This window comes from Rasamsonia emersonii, assembly GCF_000968595.1.
Source record: "Rasamsonia emersonii CBS 393.64 chromosome Unknown ctg1118621759965, whole genome shotgun sequence".
Classification (NCBI taxonomy): domain Eukaryota; kingdom Fungi; phylum Ascomycota; class Eurotiomycetes; order Eurotiales; family Trichocomaceae; genus Rasamsonia; species Rasamsonia emersonii.
This window is the reverse complement of record NW_013563322.1, coordinates 1-19,566: the sequence shown is the minus strand read 5'-3', so window position 1 is coordinate 19,566 and position 19,566 is coordinate 1. Positions and strand designations below refer to the sequence as shown.

General features: G+C 52.2%; 4 protein-coding genes across 4 annotated transcripts; all 4 read left to right on the top strand.

Moving 5' to 3' along the window:
* Window positions 1-397: 397 nt before the first annotated feature.
* Window positions 398-1,616, top strand: T310_0815 (Cytochrome-c peroxidase; the record flags this gene model as incomplete). The annotated part of the gene is made up of 3 exons (XM_013476268.1): window positions 398-682; window positions 739-967; window positions 1,030-1,616. 3 exons carry the CDS (start codon window positions 398-400, stop codon window positions 1,614-1,616), a joined length of 1,101 nt encoding a protein of 366 aa, XP_013331722.1.
* A 1,059-nt stretch (window positions 1,617-2,675) lies between these two features.
* On the top strand, window positions 2,676-5,362 carry T310_0814 (Thioredoxin; the record flags this gene model as incomplete). The annotated part of the gene is made up of 5 exons (XM_013476267.1): window positions 2,676-3,270; window positions 3,633-3,687; window positions 3,936-4,177; window positions 4,338-4,485; window positions 4,561-5,362. 5 exons carry the CDS (start codon window positions 2,676-2,678, stop codon window positions 5,360-5,362), a joined length of 1,842 nt encoding a protein of 613 aa, XP_013331721.1.
* A 9,050-nt stretch (window positions 5,363-14,412) lies between these two features.
* Window positions 14,413-16,449, top strand: T310_0813 (C2H2 transcription factor (Seb1); the record flags this gene model as incomplete). Its single annotated transcript, XM_013476266.1, has 2 exons — window positions 14,413-14,989; window positions 15,152-16,449. 2 exons carry the CDS (start codon window positions 14,413-14,415, stop codon window positions 16,447-16,449), a joined length of 1,875 nt encoding a protein of 624 aa, XP_013331720.1.
* Window positions 16,450-17,834: 1,385 nt separating this feature from the next.
* On the top strand, window positions 17,835-19,566 carry T310_0812 (putative ATPase; the record flags this gene model as incomplete). Its single annotated transcript, XM_013476265.1, has 1 exon — window positions 17,835-19,566. A coding segment is annotated over one exon (1,732 nt), but the record flags the coding sequence as incomplete, so codon positions are not given.

The following is a 19,566-nucleotide window of genomic DNA, read 5'->3' as shown; positions in this document are numbered from 1 at the left end:
CCCTGCTAACCAGCCCAGGTAACTATATCCAAGCCAACAACCGCTAAGCGGTGGAGAACCGAGGACGAAACGCGGAGGAGCTGCAGCTGCTGACTGAGAAAATGAGGTCCAGAAGCTGTCGAGCCAATGGAAGCGCTGCAATTGGTCACCCAGCATCCGACACCTTCGAACCGCTTCTCTCTGTTTGGCCTCCTTCCCCTCCCGCCCCTTATCTGCTGCGTCCTCTCCGCATGTCTCTTTTCTTTCTTTGCTTCTCCTCTTTCACTAGCATCTTTTGCGGACTCACGTTTATCGACTGACGTCTCACACGACCAGTCGAGCTTGGGTCGTCTCAGTCCGTACGCCTTCTCTTCCTTACCCATCTGTCGTTCGACTCGATTGATCTCGATTGAACGCCATGGCCACTGCTGCGAGGACCTTCACCCGGGCCGTCGCCCGGTCCAACCCCCTCAGACCCGTTGCTCGCAACGCCCGCTTCGCTCTCCCTGCCCAGACCCTGCGCGCCACCTCTCGCCGGGGATATTCGTCTGAGGCTGGCTCTGGCAAGTCTTCGAACAGCCCCCTCATCTGGGGTATTGGTCTCGCCGCCGCGGGTGGCGTGGGCTACTACTTCTACCAGAACGGAGATGTGAAGGCCAAGGCCAGCGGCCCCTTCGTCCCAACCAAGGAAGACTACCAGAAGGTCTATGATGAGATCGCCCGTCTTCTTGCCGAGAAAGACGACTACGATGATGGCAGCTATGGACCGGTATGTGGTTACCAACACAAAAAAAGCGGAACGGTTCTTGGAGTGCTAACATGAGCTTCAGGTTCTTGTTCGGCTGGCATGGCACGCGTAGTGGTACATACGACAAGGAGACTGGCACTGGAGGCAGCAACGGTGCCACCATGAGATTCGCTCCCGAGTCTGAGCACGGCGCCAACGCTGGTCTCAAGGTGGCTCGGGACTTCCTTGAGCCTGTCAAGGGTATGTCTGCACTTCTTCCTTTCCCCTGGTGGGGGGTTCGCTCTCGCTAACCTATGTGATAGAGAAGTTCCCATGGATCTCCTACTCCGACCTCTGGACCCTTGCCGGTGTCTGTGCCATCCAGGAGATGCAGGGCCCTACGATCCCCTGGAGACCCGGCCGTCAGGACAAGGATTTCACCGCCTGCACCCCGGACGGACGTCTCCCTGACGCTTCCAAGGACCAGAAGCATATCCGCGACATTTTCGGACGCATGGGCTTCGATGACCGCGAGATGGTCGCCCTCATCGGTGCCCACTCCCTGGGTCGTGCACACCGGGACCGCTCTGGTTACGAGGGTCCTTGGGACTTCAGCCCCACGGTCTTCTCCAACGAGTTCTTCAGACTCCTGCTTGAGGAGAAGTGGTCGTGGAGAAAGTGGAACGGTCCGGCCCAGTACACTGACAACTCCACCAAGACCCTGATGATGCTTCCTACCGACATTGCCCTCGTGAAGGACAAGGAATTCCGGAAGCACGTGGAGCGTTACGCTAAGGACAGTGACGCTTTCTTCAAGGACTTCTCCGACGCCTTTGTCAAGCTGCTCGAGCTTGGTGTGCCTTTCACCTCCAAGCCTGAGGACCGCTGGACCTTCAAGACCAGCTCGTAAAGAAATCTCTACATAGTGCCTCTGATTATTTTTGCCGCATGATTTCAGCGCTTTGCCGCTTCGATACCGGTGACTTTTTCCGTTGATATCTAATGTGCTTTTTAGGTTTTGGCCGGGCCGTCCTGTTTCGGTCTCGTCTTGTCTCTTGGTTTTCTGGAGTTTTGTCACAGGTTTTCCTGTGTTTTTGTCGCTATATAGCGTATGGCGGCTCCGCGTTTGGATCCCTGCTTTAGGGAAACCTGGCAGAGCATTTGCGGCCATAGATGTGCGAAGTAAAGCTGTACAAAATAGATAACCCCAATATCATTTCGTGTATTATGGTCTCATTGGTCACTCCATCATATCCTAGCCTTGTCTATGGTTCGCTCGCAGTATGACCTCCTGTTAGAGAAATAAGGTCTACACGTGGTGGCATATGGTATATATATATTCTTGCCCGAGGTTGGCATGCACGTCTCCAAACAACGGCCAAGTGATCCTTCATAGGCGAACTTTTAGAGATCCACCGATGTACTCCGTAGCCTGCCAGAGTCTCGTTACTGACACTGTTTATCTTTCACCGAAATCACTTGACAAGTACCTGCTCTCTACTTCTCCAGCCCTATCCGAACTTCAGGTATAGAACAGATCCAAGAGCGGGCATGACTAGGGAATTGCAATCCATGCGCCTCGGCAACTAAACTATTTATCCGCCTAGAATATCTGTTAAGTTAATTGGTCTGCCTTTTCAGACCCCTGTTGATCTGGATTGCTCTGTGGCGATAGGTGTTGTTTGTTGGCCGATTCCTCGATAGCGATATGATGGTTGCGGGTGGACCTTCATTTCACCCCACCAGTTAGTTCCAGGGCCAAATTCTTTTCGCAAGCAACGATCTCAACCTCAACTGCACACACTCACATACACACTAGAGATATGCTAGCGCTAGCTGCGTGACAGCAGCTTGTTACTGACTTTCTCATAGTCGATCTCTGGACATGTGGCCCCATAAACGGTCATTGTTTTCTTGAAGTGACGTGCCGCCGGCCCGGATGCAATCCAGGCCGCAGCAAAGGGAAAAAATGACAAAATCTGAACCAGTTGACTTCTACGAGGTCCTCGATCTCCCGTTTACGGGCTCGTCCTCGGTCCCTTCGAAACAGCAGATCAAGGTTGCTTACCACAAAGCGCTCTTGAAGTACCACCCGGACAAAGCTGGCAGTGCGCTTGCCAAAAAACCGCCTGCTGCGAAGGCATCCGTATCTGCCTGCGACTCACCACAAACACATACATTTACGGTCGACGAAATCACGAATGCGTACAAGACGCTGTCCGATCCAGTCCAGCGAGCGGAATATGACCGTGCGTTGCGTCTCCAGCGCCTAAGATCGGGAGAGAAGCTGAAGAGTGCGGACGCTTTTCACACGGGCTTGGAAGTCGTGGATCTTGAGGATTTGAACTACGAGGAGGGACCGGAGCCAAATGGAGACACACAGGATGAGTTGGAAGAACCTGGTGCTTACTGGTATCGCGGCTGCAGGTGCGGAGATGAGAAGGGATTTGTGGTGACAGAGGAGGAACTGGAAAGGGAGGCTCAGCATGGCGAGATCGTGATCGGGTGCCGTGGATGTAGTCTGTGGATGAAGGTTCTCTTTGCTGTCGCGGAGGAAGGCGATGGTGACGCAAAAACCTGAGAGATACGTTGTGTTGGACCAGAAGTATTGCGTCGAACTTCGCGCGAGGGATGTCAAGGGATGTTGATGCCTCCACACCGGCTCTATCTAGCCCGCGCGATCAAACAACTTCGTTGACAAGATGCGAAGGGCCCAGTGACTGGAAAGGAGAACGGTGACGCTGACGTCCTAGGAGTCTTCAAACGAGAGTTATTCGATGCTGAGCAGAGCATCACTACAGTTTGGATCATCGCCGGGATCTACCCAGGATGGCATCCATGCAGGGACCTTCAGGCTTCGGCATTGAGCAGAGCCTACCAATGTCGCATCATTATGGGCAGTTTGAACCTGCCTTAATGGGGGCAGTTCAATCAGTGGATATTGATACTGGACTTTCAGGTCGAGTTCCTTCTGTGCAACGGTACTTGAAAGAGTCTGGTAAATGCGAATAGCAAACTTTTGGCCATGTGATAATGGTGCAGTGGACCAGAGGAAATACGTTTGGATGGAATTATTATCCTGTTTGAACAGAAATTATAATGACGACTTTAGCAGCTTCAATCACCAGACGTAGAATACTCAGCACAATATTTACTTATTTAATTTCTTCCTTTTTATTGTCCCTTAATAGACCGTCATATCGTAGTCTTCACCCTGTGAATTTGCTAGGGCTTGTTGTCAACAGAGGTGCCTGCCTAGTTTATATCATATTGCCATTCTTAGCGAAGCGCGCGCGTTGCAGCAAACTCCCGTCTCGCGGGGGACGGAACTTCCAACCAAACCTGCCAATTCTTCCCCTCCACCGCCAGGGTCTCCTTTGCCTGCCGCCAAGATGTCGAGTCTCGTCAACATATCATCAAAGGAGCAATTTAGCTCTCTTCTATCGTCCTCGACGATAGTGGTCACAGACTGTGGGTTGCACCTTATTCCGCAATGCGAAAGCTGAGATTGATGATGACATACATATTTTATCTTCCTCCCCTCCCCCGCCTTCAACCCCGCTTCCGCGATAAAATATCTAGATGACTTTTTTGTTAACCACGCGCTGACCTTGGTGGGTTTTCCCTACAGTTTACGCAGACTGGTGCGGACCATGTAAGGCGATCGCACCTATGTACGAGCAGCTGGCGAACCAGCTGTCTCGTCCGAATCGGATCACTTTTACCAAGGTCAATGTTGATCAACAACAAGAGATAGCGAGAGCGTATGGCATCACAGCGTACGTCAGCTAAGAAAGCCCGTGATACTGTCTACGAAAAGAATACGACTGACAGATGATGCAATTACAATGCAGGATGCCAACGTTCATGGTCTTTAAGAACGCTCGAGTCGTGTCGACCGTCCGAGGCGCGGATCCCAACAAGCTCTCCGAGGTGGTTCGGAAACTGGCATCTGAGGCGAACGCTGTCGAGAGCGGTGGTTCAGGAGAAGGCTTTGGCGAGTCGAGCGGAGGACCAAGTGGCTGGGTCGGCGCAGCTGTTCCCAAGAACTACAACGACGTTACGGACCAGGTACAGATCAAGGACATCGACGTTCTGAACCGCGACAGCGAGAAAGGATCTGCGAAGGTGCTCTTCGACACGTCGAAACCGTCTGCTCTGACAGCCAGCGGCGGGGACAAGGGAAAGGCCAAGGCAGGCGAGGGTGCCGACTGGGTCGAGAGCGACACGGACGAGCAGCTGATGCTCTACGTGCCGTTCCAGTCGACGCTGAAAGTGCACTCCCTGCAGGTCACGTCGCTGCCGCCTAGCTCGGCCGGCGAGGGCGAGGACGAGGACGAACTGCCGATGCGGCCGAAGACGCTCCGTCTGTACACCAACCATCCGCACATCCTGGGCTTCGAAGAGGCGGAGGACATCGAGCCGGTGCAGACGGTGACGATCGAGCCGCAGGACTGGGATAGCAAGACGGGCACGGCCAAGGTGGAGCTGCGGTTCGTCAAGTTCCAGAAGGTTACCTCGCTGGTCATCTTCTTCGTGGACGGGGACGGGGACCGCGAGAAGATCCGGGTGGACCGGCTGAGGGTGTTTGGTGAGACTGGCGAGAAGAGGGAGATGGGTAAACTGGAGAAGATTGGCGATGAGCCGGGGGAGTAGACTAGAAGTACTCGGATGACATTGTTTCTCCTGTCTGAAAAGTATGAAGTAGATTCATTTAGCATTGATCTTCTACCGTATACGTAGGTGAAACAAGCAACTCCATGGCTAGGTAGTAGGTAGTATACTTAGGTGAGATCCTACTCCAGATACCAAGGTGCAAAAAACTCTACAAAATCACAATCTACTTCAACAAACCCTTCTATTTCGCAGAAAACACATTATTCCACTCGATCTCTCAATCTCATTCCATTCATCTCACTATCCTATCCTATCCTATCCTATCTAGCTTTTTTTTTAAAAAAAAAAGAGATATGTCCGATCCCAAACCAAATGGCCATCTCGCTTAAGAAAACACGAAAAAGAGACCATAAAAGCAAGAACCGGTGCTTAGCAATTATCACATTGTTCTCTGACGCAACTGACACCTGGGAGACAACGGTTTGAAGAATATGTCCAGGCAACACGGGAAACTTTTATTTATTCGTTGCGTCATTGCCGCACGATGAGAAGAAAAGAAAGAAAAAAAGAGAAAAGTTTTTGTGTGTGCTGGCGGTTTTTTATTGTGGTTGGTTTTCCTAGTACTAGTTGGGTTTAGGCTGGTTTCTGGGCAGCCTGGTTTGCCTGGTTTGTGTGCTGTTCTTGGCGCGATTATGTAAGTAGGGACTGTTTATGCCTGGGGTATCTAATTAATGCTTATATCCAGCTGGAGACTGTTGCTGTTGCTGTTGCTGTTGATGACTTGATATATCTGGTTGGACGGAGGATATCCACGTAATTATTGCAATGACAATAATTAGGGAAAATGTTGAATTGAATTCTATGTCTTTTGCTTCTGTTCTTTCCCCACTGTTGACCTAATTACCTGTTTGTTTGTTGGCATGTCGAGGATACAGTAGACTTGCTTGCACTGGCTAACGAGTCATGTCATAAAATGGAGGTCTTTTTTTCTTGTTCTTGCTGGAATCTCAACAGTTCAAGTTCTTCTATACGAAGCATGTCCATTTCAGACGGCTGTCTCTCGTACGCAGCCGGAGGCGGGATATGTGCAAAGCGACGATGATAATAACAGTACGGAGTACGCCAGAGTACTCCGTTCTCGGTGCGATTATGGAGATTCTCTCTGCCAGTCGTATTCCTGTTAGAAACATTTATCCACCTCTTGGCTGAGACTGAGTCTGACGCATACTGCGTACGTCTTAGCATAGCCATAGCTTGCGCTGTAGGATGACTAGGATCGGCCAACGAATCACTGAATTCGGACAGTGGCGTCTGGTGTCTGGACAGTGCTCAAGCCTCAATTCAATAATACTCCGTAATAATGCTAGCCAGGTCCAGGGCCCAGGACCAAGAAAAGCCGTTGCGACTTGGAAGTCTTGGACCTTGCCAGGCCCAGGGCCCGGGGATCTCCCGGCCGTAAGGTAGTTATTGTCCGGAATCACGTAGTCCGATAATTAGTTCGATTATTAGTGAGGTTTAGCTGGCTGGGCTGGACCTGGCTGTGATTCTGCTGCCGTCTGCACCGACTCCGAGTACGGAGTAAATACTCCGTACAGACGGACTACTACTTAGGAATTAGAATAATGATCCTGTGACCGCTGGTTTGGGATAATAAAATTCTCCGTAGCGTACGTAGGCCGTAGCTCGTAATCTGCGCTCTCGAGTCTGTGGAGTATGAGTCACGACTCACGAGTCATGACTGACCAGTAAAGGTCACTGAACAGCAATCATTGATTGATCAGATTGCACAATCAGCTCGATTTTCCGCCGATCGCAAACTCAATACTGCAGAGATTTACATTTTCGAGAATCTTTTTGCTGTTTCTTGTGTTTTGGAATCAATCCTTGAAAGTTCAATAGATCACGAATTATACGATCTTGACTTTTGTTATTAGTTAGTGGCGTATATCTCGATTCAGTGGACACTGGAGTATTCTACTCCGTACGGAGTACTCCGTCCGGACGTATGATGGTGTAGATTTACCGAAAATTGCTTCGCTTGTTCGCTTTCTCGCCGTAGATCCTGTCTGACTACAGTATGGCCTGGCAGATTGACACTGACAGAATTCGTCTCGGCTACCGGAGACGGATGGTGGCAGTTGAAGTCGAGGACGAGTCCGACTGTCCGAGTCGACAGACCGACTGACGATCATGATACTATCCTGTCACTGGCCCACTGCTATAGACAGGCCTCGATCTGGCTGACCTGTCCCGGATCCTCCGGCAAGATTTATTCTGACTGGTCAGTGCCGGGGCACTGCCCTACATGGTTTAGCGGCCCCGTGATGCCCTTGTTCCGTCAGCATCCAGCTTCCATCAGTCGATACTCGACAGTCCTCGTATGACAACATCTTGTCATTTCAAGACAAATCTCAGACCATTTTTCTTGCAGTTGAGATGTGTTGCAAATCTTCCTCTTGGCCTGGACAACTTCACCATAATGACAAGCGAACCATTAAACTTCGACAGACCAGCTCCCTACGTCCTTGACCCGAAGATAAGGATCGAACAGCTCAAGGAATTTCTTTCAGACGAGAAATGGCAATTCCAGAAAAAGAACATCCTCAAATTGATCAACATGTATGAAACCGGTGAACTGGGAGGACCAACCCCAGGCGTCGAGACTTGGCTTAAGGATGGTCAAGTCTTGGATCATGAGCCTGGTATTGAAGAGATTACAAAAGACTCTGTTATTTGGGGTTGAGGTAAGAAATCAGAATAAGAAGCTTTGAATTGTATTGCTACTATGTGCCTTGAACTATAGACAATCTATCACCAATACACGCAGCTTTGTTTTGTCAGTCCGAGGTATACACCTAGATAGGTTAGGGGAATCCAATTTGATGGACGACGCCTTTTACTATCCACACCCCGCTAAATTTTTTTTAGGTTAAGCCCTGAAATCGTTTTTCAACAAGAAATGCTAGAGAATTTGATCATGAATTTTTTTATGTTTAAAACTGTTCTAATGCCTGCCTTTCTCTCTCTCATGTAACTATTAATTATAATATTATAACTGGGAGGTTATGACAATCAGATTTAGTTGTATTTTTGGTAGAAGTATGATTTCGGAGTTTAACCTAAAGGGGTGTTCGTATCAACACTTAAGGTTAGGAATAGTCTTGTGTTTCCCTTACAGGAAAAGCTCTTGCTGACGATGTTGAGCCGGTCTCATAGTCGATGCAGATCATCCATAACTGAAAGCACGTGCGCCTAGACTAGCCGGTACAGATTACTCCGGAGTACGCCTTCGTCGTTGTCAGGCTCGCACGGAATAAAATAATCCGTACTCCGTGAGACGGTTCACCGTTTCAAATTCACACCGCATGCCAAGCGATTATTATTGAAAGAGAGGATTCCAGACTTGGGTAAGGTGCGTGATTTGTACTAGACCACGAGGTACTCGTAGATCGTGGCGTCACTATTGATTGCTGTGAACAGTGCGGCAAAATAGTTCTCCGGAAAGTTATATTATTGGAGCACAAACTCAAACGCACGTACAACAAGGTCCTCACAGTGTACCTGGCCATCTCGGTACCTGCATAATGCGCAATGCGGATGGAGGACTCCGTCAAGAAGCTTATCACTTGGCGGCGTTACCATGGCAAGACTTCAAAGTCAAGACTTTAGCGAAGTCAACAATCCACGGACATTGGCTGTCGACAGGACCGGCTTTCAAAGCCGCTTAGTCTTGTGCGGCGATGATCGGCCATCGACTGTGGGGAATGGTCGCCCGGATGAGATGGTTCCTAGTCAATTCGGCAGTCTCAATTTTTGGAACCATCGAAATTGCGGGGGAACGACCCGAATTCCTGAAGGAGACGGGCCTTCGCAAGCAATGGTCGATTTGTCGCCATCTTGTGCGTCAGCAAGAATGGCCATTGACCGCCCGTCGGGGACCGAGGAACTTGCGCCGTGACAGCGACGCTCTCACAGCCACTCGCCCTCTGTCAGCGCACACGCAGCAGCATCGTACGATCGGGGTCTACAACGGTCTGGAAGCGCCTCACCAGTGCCGCCGTGGGTCAGGTTGCTTGCCGGATCGGGTAAGCCTGGCACTGCGTCTGGAAAGCGACACGGTGGCCTCTTCGCTGCACACGTGCGGCCGTCCTGAGCGTTCAGCGCTTCCGACCGTTTCCCTTCCTCCGCCTGGAAAGTTCTATGGAGAATGGCTTCAATTGACAGCTCCCAAATACGCGCGCGGCAATCTCTGTCAATTTTAATCGGGCCAGGCGCGACGAACCCGGCACGTGTCATGAGGTGCGCAGTGGACAAGATGGTCGGTTTCGCACCGCCCAGTCCATTCGGACAGCGACATCGGCAGTTCGCGTGATGTCCCCGAAACCTCCCATCAATGATATTCCTCCAACGTGAGGCTTTTTCTGAGACCTAAACTCTCTTCGCGACGGCTGGTTAATTTCGGAATATCGCGGGGAGATAATAGTCAGCGCTCAATTCTGAGCAACGGCTATCTGGATATCGCATAGGCGACTAGAACTATCGTGGAAACCAGTCCGCGACCATCGCCGTTAGTCCAGCGCTGCTGCTAAGCCGCGCTGTCCAGCAACGCGGTCTGGAGCTTCTCCATCTTCCACTGCTCGCGGCTGCACCTCATTGGCCAGCTGTGAGACGGCTCCTCACGGCGTCGAACCCAATTCTCTGTAGTGCAGATAGCATCACCGCTATCCGGGACCTTGGAGTCGCCTCAGAGACGATTCCCAGAGCGCCGGAGACAGTAGTCCGTGTCAATCTGAATCTGAAACGCGCCAGAAGGTCGTCGGTTTCCACAAGAGGAAGGAAGATCCTTCTTCCAATAGACGAGCCTGACGAGGCAGACCGTGAGGCGAGGACTTGCAAGTTGAAAGCCCGCCGAGGTTACCGATGGGATCTGATAGTGAGCAAGTGGAAGGAACACTGTCCGCCGTAAGTCCTTCCATACCCTCGACTTGTCACCGCTTCTTCCAGTGGTAATGCGGCCGTTGTTTCGAGCTGTTTCTCTCCCCATCTTGGTCGCATGTTCTACAATCCTTGCTGTTATTATGACTCGAGCACTATGGAATTATGGATCTTGTCTGACGTTCCAGAAAACCTCCGCTTGTGCATACGGTGGCGTATTTAGCATCACCACTGTCACGGCTTTCTCCAGTTTTCAATATCTCGCTAGGATCTCTCTGCGATCGGTACACCGCACTATGTGGTGCTACTAAAGGAAAGGTCTCCAGAGCCGACTTTTTTGGACCTGTCGGCATTTCTCCGCCTGTGCCAGCCGAGCCGGCTACAGGCTAGAAGGCTGTGGCCGGATGAAGGCCTAACGTACGCCATTCGCAGCCATTGCATGCAGCCAACCGCGACACTTATCAGACCCATTCACATGCTTCAGTCTAAGGACAGGAAGGCCTTCCGCGGCGCCGGCTCTCCTCGTTAGTGTATTCACCAGTCCGTCAATGCGGATGTCCAGGACACACTATCCCCACCACTCCACCCGCCAGCGAGGCAAATTCCGAAGCCATCGGCCTTCTAGTATGCCAGACTATGCTTCGAAGGCGAGATCCTAAGATCGTAACAATCTAAGAGACGCTGAAGCTCGCGTTGGAGGCTTTTGTTACTTGTTAGTCGTCTTTTTTTTCATTCGAAAAAAAAAAGCACTCACATGCTGCTCGAGCAGGATTTCCAAGAGCAAGGGTTTTCTGCCAGCAGGATTTGTGCCTGCATTAGGGTAGTAGCCATGGATAATTGAGACTGAGGCTGGACGTCGTTATGCACGACAGAGCGTTGGAGTTGATTGCTCACTAACTGCGCCGGGGCCGGAACCCGGAACGGACGTCCAGTTTACAGCCAAGACCATGACAGCCAAAGGCATTCCTTTCTGATTCCTTTTTGCATTTTTACCTGGTTTCTTTTTTTTTCGACATGTGTGTGCGACAGCATCATCGACCTGTTTCATGCGACAGACCAGGGCATCCTTGCCCATATGCACGATTGTTGGATGATGACGACTTGTCTTTATCACGTCCATCCCTTACAGACAGCGGCAAAGTCCTGCTGCTGCTTTTGCAACCAGAACCAAAGTTCTATCTTTAGACATCTATACGGACCAATCCCGTAGACACACCACCAACTGTCTTTCCAGGATTCCACAGCCGGCCCTCCAGTCAGCGGCTCGACCCGCGAAACCTTACTCCTCCACAGTCCACGCAAGAGAAAAAAGAAATGTGATGTGGGCGTGCAGGACGAGTCTGACATGGATTTCTGGAGTGTTTGGTGCTGCCTCGACTGGTCAACATGACAGGCTTTATGTCGTGACCTATCAACTCTTTATCGTCCTGATTGCGCTCTCATTCGCAATCGATAACGACAAGAAAAATTTTTTTTCTTACGTCTGGTTTTGTGACTTGATAGCACCCTTGCATTTCAGTCTCTGCGCGTCCTGGAATTTTCAAGCATCGAATGCTGCTCTGAGTCTGAAACAACAGCAAGTCTTGCGTCCTGCAAGTACTCCGTACTGGCAGGAGGCGGTGAAGAGAACTCCTCTTCGAAGCCTCGGCAGAGGCATCAACAATCTCAACGGCCATAACCACAACTTTTGCGGAGATGGATTACTCCATCTGCAGACTTATTCAGTGTTCCTGCACTAGGGCGCAGATGGTTCACATGCAGCCAACCGTGGTGGAATGTTCAGATTGCTCTCTGTACGCCATTATGTACTGGCGCCCCGCTTCCTAAGATCTCTTTCTTTGACACCTCGAAGACGGCATCTGCGGAATCTGCTGTATGTAATCTCTCGCTGCAACACCAGCAGACGTAGTTGGATCGATCCCCATCACTTCATGCAGTTGGATAAGTATCAACCTATGACAGCGATGTGACATGCATGCAGCCCGAATCTGGAGTAAAGGTGGGATTTTTTTTTCGTTTGGCAGGCTGTCAGCCCCAGCTTTCTTCTTTGTCTACCCAGCTAGGCTATTGCGATAACCTGGCTAGCGGTGTTTCACAAATGCGGTTACGTCTCTCAACCAATGGATACTCGCGCTCGAGAGAGTTTCACGGTGTTCTTGCCACACTGCATCTACAGCAGCGATGAAAGGTCGAGAGAAAATTGTTCTTGGGGCGACGGCGAGCACAGTGGTGGCACAGGCGTAGGATTCCCATGTTGCTATCGCCAGCGCTGGCCGGGACGGGCAGGTGGAACCGGCTGGCCCAGCCCGCTAAGGGCCGTCGGTCACACATCGCAAGGGACCGGCCGCTGCTCATTGGCACCGTGCCCGCGCGTTGTTGCATCCAAGATTACGAGCCTGCGGTGTGCGCCGTCCTGGCCTCCTCATTGCTCGCACGAGTCGCCCAGTGTCGTCCCCTCCCTCGCTCCCAAGGAATCTGGTGTGGCAGTCAGTGCTTGAGACGCCGCCGGACGCTCGCCATCCGTTTCTTGGCTGGAGACGAGCCCCTCGCCATGCCCACGCACGCTGCGACGACAGGTCCAAATCTCCAGAGCCTGGCCCGAGTCCCAGCTGTGGCAGGGCGGACAGCGATGCCAGCGCCCGTTGTCGCCGGAAGGTGGGTGGCAGCCTGGCAGGGTGCGTGCAGCGGACTGTCAGTGGTCGTGGGTGATGGAGGGCCTGGCAGTCACAGATTAGCCCTCAGCGTCTCTCGACAACGGTCTCTGCTAGCGGCCGGGCTAAGCAGCGCGCCCTGTCTCTCTTGGGAAGTTGGAACTTGGGGGAGAAGTGCAGCGGCCATCCACGGCTAAAATCCCAGACGGCCGGTTCCGTGACAGGATGGAGGCCTGCTGGGAACTGGTATCAGTCGGCCTCGAGCGGTGCTCATGCGGCCTAGGGCCTCATGCGCCGCCCGTCGCCTATTCTCCGCAATTTGCCAACGCGAGACCGGGTCGAGATTGGCGGCTGCAATCTCCCATCTCTCGTGCTGGACGATCCACCCACCTGCGCGCTTTTGGGTTCCCCGGCCAAGAGTGGGTGCGCGGTGGGTGCTGATGCATCCGCTCAGGCACCGCCCTGCCTGACCAGCCGCTAGCGCTGCGCTGTCTTTAGCCTGCCAATCCGGCTTCGCTCGCGACGCTGAGGGACGCATTGGATTCACCGTGTCCCTGGGCGCATCAGCCAACTGGCCCACCGCATGGGGCCTCCTGCTGGCTGATATGCGCATCGACGTGACTGGGATGGGCGCTGCGCCATCCTCCCGAATCCCGCCCACGACCAGTCCTTAGTCTGCCGAGTGGATGCTGTGCGCCGGTGGGCTGTCCTCCAGTCGCTCGATACGGGCGACTTTGGCACGTCTGCTAGGTTGGACCGACCGGGCAGATCATCGCGCGCTCTCTTTAATCCAGTGTCCACCCGGTCCGTCTCTCCTTCCCTCTATCATACCCGAATTTGGCCCAGTCTCTCGTTGTCTATGGCCGTCTTGCCCTTTTTCTAATGCCTCATTTTTCGTAATTAGTTTTCTATTATTTTTTTTTGCTTTTGCTCTTGTCCGGTGCCTTATCGAAGCACGTCCCTTCTGGTGTGGCTTGCCTCGACTAAGGTCCTGTCATTCCTTTGAAACCCCGGCATATTCATATACTACTTGGGTTCACTTACTCGTTTCCTTTCTAATCCTACGGCATCTTAATCTCCCAAGGTGGCCTCTGTCCTCGCCGTCGACATCGGAGAACCGCTTCAACCCTCATTACATCGTTCTCCAGAGACCAGGGACTGCTAATCCATCACTCATTTGGCATTCGCTCTTTCGAGGATAACGCTTGTCCACCTCCGGCGCATACTCGTTATACTACCTATCTACTATTATCGATAGCCTGCGACGCATACTCGAGCATTTTTATATCTAATCCCCCGCATACTATACTACTAGTTTTTAATAATTCCGGCAAGACGTGTCCTTCGGCATTGTACCATAATCCCACTTCTTCGGAAGCCCCTCTCCATTTCTAATTCTTGACTGCATCCGGTCTGAACCAGTGAGTCATCAGCTTCGTGACCGATCGCTCGAGCGTGACAGAGGGCTGACAGCATCCACGCAAGACTGGAAGCAACAGTACAATGGAGGCACCTTACTCGATGCCCCAAGGTCCGATGCCCGGGCAGCCTGCATACTATTTCTACAACCAAGACGTAGAGTCTCAACAGCGTCAGCAAGCGGCGTTCACATCTCACCCGTCTGAGATGCCCGCCTTCCATGCGCCCATGCCGGTTTTCCAACAGCAGACGCAGCCGCAGCCGCAGCAGCCAATCTACACTTCTCATCCGATGAATGGCCACCCGCAGAAGAACGCATTCCAACAGCAGATGAGCATGACCCCCATTGCTTCGCCGCAACCAACGCACCTTAAGCCCACAATCATCGTCCAGCAGGAGTCTCCCGCTCTCTTTCCTCTGGACACCAGATTCGTCAACGCTGACTTCTATGGGTTCCCCTCCACGCCGCCTCTCTCCTCCTCCGGGAGCACCATTAGCAGCCCCCCATCGAGCTGTGGCATGCTGCAGACTCCCGTCAACGGCTCATTCTTCCCTGTAGAGAAGGTGGAGGGTGTTAAGGAAGGCTGCGAGGCTGAGGTGCACACGGAGATTCTGGCCAACTCGGAGTGGGCGCGATCAGACTCTCCCCCGATGACGCCAGGTGAGTTTGATGACTACTATTTTTGTTTTTTTTTTGGAGGCAGGTGTACGGGAGGATGAAAATAGATAAAGCAAAACAAACGAGGGAGCGGGCTTTGTTTGGAACGTGGGATGTTGGTGGATGTTGCCTGCCCATGCTAACAAATCGCCGTGCGTTCCGCAGTCTTTATCCACCCGCCATCGGTTACCGCCAGCCAAGCGTCGGAACTCCTATCCGCTAACGCGTCTTGTCCCTCCCTGTCTCCATCCCCTTCCCCGGTTTCCGATTCCTTGATTTCGTCTCAGCAGCCTGTCAATCTTCCTGCTGAGCCTTCGAGCTCCGACTTCTGCGATCCCCGACAGCTGACCGTCGAGCCTGGCGCCTCCACTTCTGCCCCTGCCGATTTCCCGCCCCTGCCAACGCTGTGCTCTGGGGATGACGACGAGCACAAGTTGGTCCTTGGAGGCTCGAGCCTGACCCTTACAACCTCAGAGACCTCGCAGGCTCCGTTCTCCAGCAGTGCGGAGGCGACCTTGAGCACCCTGCCGACATTCGACAGTTTTTCTGATCTCGATTCAGACGAAGAGCTGGTCGGCGGTGCTGCCGATTTCGCCCCGTCCACGTCCAATACATTCTACCTGGGAGACAAGAGGCAACGGGTGGGCCCATATGTTCTGGATGAGGACGAGTTCCTGAGCGAGCAGGGCTTTGAGGATCTGGATGACGAGGACGCGTTGGCGCGTTCTGGTCTTCCTACTACCATTTCTCTTTCGGAGCTGCAGCCGGCTGACGACAGTGCGACCGGAGACATGAGGGTCAAGAAGCGTGCTTCTCGCAAGTCGATGCAGAAGAAGCCTGTCTCGGATACGGATTCGGATGCTTATGATTCCCTGGAGAACCAGCCCCCGGTGAACAGCCGCGGAAACACCACTCAAGACCAAGCAACTGCTCCTCAGGGTAGCACTCAGAGCGACGAGAAGACCGACTCCACTGCTGCGGTCTCTGGCTCGTCGGATGGTGCAGCTCCCCCGCCAGTGCCTGTCAACCGTCGGGGTCGCAAGCAGTCGTTGACGGACGATCCTTCGAAGACGTTTGTATGCTCTCTGTGCTCTCGTCGCTTCCGTCGCCAGGAGCACCTTAAGCGTCATTACCGCTCCCTCCACACTCAGGACAAGCCATTCGAATGCAGTGAATGTGGCAAGAAGTTCTCGCGCAGTGATAACCTCGCTCAGCATGCCCGAACTCACGGTGGTGGCTCGGTTGTGATGGGTGTGATTGACACCTCCAACGATGTCACGCCTTCGACTCAGTCATATGAGGAGACTGATGCGGGTGTTCTCGGCGCGGTACTCTACGAGGCTGCCAACGCGGCTGCCACTCAGTCCACAACAAGCGAGTCTTCGTCCAGTGTCGCCTCGGACTCCTCAAGTTCCGGAGATCGTCGGCCCCAGAAGAAGCGCAAGCGCGAGGAATCTGCTTAGGATTATTGGACCATGTTTCACTAAGCGTCCTCACCTTTTGAGATTATGATGACATGTGACCAGGAGACATACATAATTGCCTCACAAAAATATAGGAGGCCTCTTTAATCCTTCTTCTGAACATAATTTCTACATCTTTGGTTGGGCTGGGTTTTCATTGGCTTGTTTTCTTCCCTCTGTTGGCGCTTGGGACTGGGCATTCTGGTGATCTGAGACATCTACTCCAATGCACATGCCTTGTCACCGTCATTTGTCTCCTCAACAGGATGAGTGCGGTTCAACACGAAAGCCGCGTTGCACGGCTCATCATCTGTGGCATCGGCGAGCAAGGAGTGGAGGTCTCATCTGATGGCATAGAGATTATGATGACTTCTTTGAAGTGGAAAAAAGTGGTGTGGGATACGAGCATAAAACTTGCCCTCTGCATTGTTCGTTGCGTTATTCCCGTCCTTCATGCTGATTGTTAATCAGTGCTGTTTTTTTCCCCCTTCGTGTACCCACATTGTTTTCTCTTCATTTCCCTTCTCGTTCATCTGTCTTTTTTTATGCCTTTACTGCATTGTAATTACTTTGTACTTCACCTTCTTTCTCCCCCCTTCCACCCATGTTTGTGCTGGCCACGCAACTGTATTATTGTTCTTTTCTGTCATTTCCTCATACCCCTTTTCGCACATGTGTATCTTTGGTCTCCTGCTGCAAATTTGCTGCATCATCCCCCCTAATTCGCAACACGATGTATCTTCGTGCATTTTTCACTACATTAGTTTGGCGCTGATTTCGCCGAGAAACTAAAACAAAAAAAATAACAAAAAAATATTAGATACGAATGAATCATTTTATGACCAAGATTTTGTGATATTCAGTCCTAGATTTTAAACCTTGTAGTGCGATGTGGCAGCTGTTTGACTTGCGTGGGCGGGTAGTCGATGGTGTTCCAACTTCTTTAAGTCGGCGGGTGCAAGTTTTCGTCCGGTCGTGGGCTTTGGGTCTCGGATGCCCCAGCTGCAACTTCCAACCTTGCACTTTGCGGTTTCGATTTTATGTTGGCATAGTGAAGAGTTAGTCTTATCCTTGTCCTTCCGCCAAGCAGTATACCTTGGTATCTTCATTGCATTTGGTGGCAGAGGAGAATTTGTATTGCATTGAGGGACGCTTGTCATCCACGCCCCTTTTTTCGCATCGACTGACCACCAGATGTCCTGGCTCTACACTGCATTGTTTAGGGACTGATAATTCATCAAGTATATCATTCTCAAGGCTTGATTATAATCAATTCATGCTTGAACATTGACTGCTCGCTAGGTGATTTTTTTTTCTTCTTTTTCTTAAAATTTCTGTCGCTGCCCCTCCACGATAAGATAGGTGGAGGGCGTTGCCCCATCACCATGACTTCCAACACATCGTCAGGACTGAATGTTATTGCCCTGATATCCGGCGGGAAGGATTCCCTGTACTCGATTCTGCACTGCATCAGAAATGGACATCAGGTGGTGGCTTTGGCGAATCTTCATCCTCCTATAAGATCAGATGAGTCGCAACAGGAGGATATGGACAGCTTCATGTATCAGACGGTTGGGTACAAGGTCATTCCTCTCTACGAGACCGCCCTAGGCATCCCACTGTACCGGGCGCCCATCACAGGAGGCGCGGTGGACACCTCAGGAGTGTACCGCAACGATGCAGAGGACCAGACGGCAGAGTCAGTACCGGGACATGACGACGACGAGACTGAGTCTTTGATCCCTCTGCTCAGGCGGATCAAGCGGGAGCATCCATCTGCGAACGCCGTCTCCGCCGGCGCCATTCTGTCCACGTACCAGCGAACCAGGATCGAAAATGTTGCCGGCCGTTTGGGACTCGTCCCGCTTGCGTGGTTGTGGATGTATCCCCATTTACCTCCACCGGAAGAGCGGAAAGGATCGTCTGATTCCATACCTCCTTCGGATACTGGTCTCTTGGATGACATGGCCTCCTGTGGGTGCGAGTCAAGAATCATCAAGGTCGCGTCGGGAGGGCTGGACGACGATTTTCTTTGGGGAAATGTCGCGTCTCAGGACGGCCAGACGAGGAAGCAGATTGCGAAGGCGATGAGGAGGTTTGCTGCGGAGGATCTTCGAGGAGCCGTTCTGGGGGAGGGAGGAGAGTACGAGACGCTGGCCCTCGACGGTCCCGACTTCCTCTGGAAGCAGAGGATAGTCGTCGAAGAACGAGATCGACAGGTCAGAAAGGGAGACGGCGGCGTGAGTTATGTCACCATCACGGAAGCAAAATGCGTGCCAAAAGCAGCAAACGCGGCCAGCATACAACCCGAGTCTGTGAGACTACCATCTAGACTGGATGATTCTTTTGAGCGCGCTCTCAACGAGATACGGACGAGGTCGGAGGCTTATCAGGAGGATTCTATTGCTGATCTGCAACCGACAACTATCACACGTCGTTCTCAGGCAGATATTGGCATAACCCAATCGAGTGATGGAAGCCTGTGGGCGATATCGAACCTTACAGCTCCTGAGGCTGGTCCTGGGGCGGGCGAACAAATGAACGGAATCTCTAAGAAGCTCGAGCAGATCCTGGAGTCGTATACAGATCCGAGACACCGCAGGCGAGCGCCAGAAGATATCGTCTTTGCTACGGTGCTCCTTCGATCGATGGAAGATTTTGCGTCCGTCAATGGGGTCTATGTCTCCTTGTTCAAGAAGCCAAATCCTCCAGCCCGAGTCACGGTGGCATGTGGAGACAGTCTACCGGACGGGGTGGAAGTCATGGCTTCCTTCGTTGTTGACCTGGGCCCGCGAGATATGAGACAGGGTCTGCATGTCCAGTCACGATCGTACTGGGCACCGGCGAATATAGGACCGTACTCACAAGCCATCACCGTGCCCAGCAGCCCAGGTCAGGCAATTGAGTCCGGTGGCGGACTGGTGTTTATTGCTGGACAGATTCCCCTGGATCCAGCCTCTATGGAGGTTGCAGATGGGCTGTCCACGGACGAGGATACATGGTTCGAGAATTTCAGCTTACATGCAACATTATCTTTACAGCATCTCTGGAGAATAGGCGTCGCAATGCGGGTCGACTGGTGGCTTGGGGCTGTGGTCTTCTTGGCTAATGATCAGC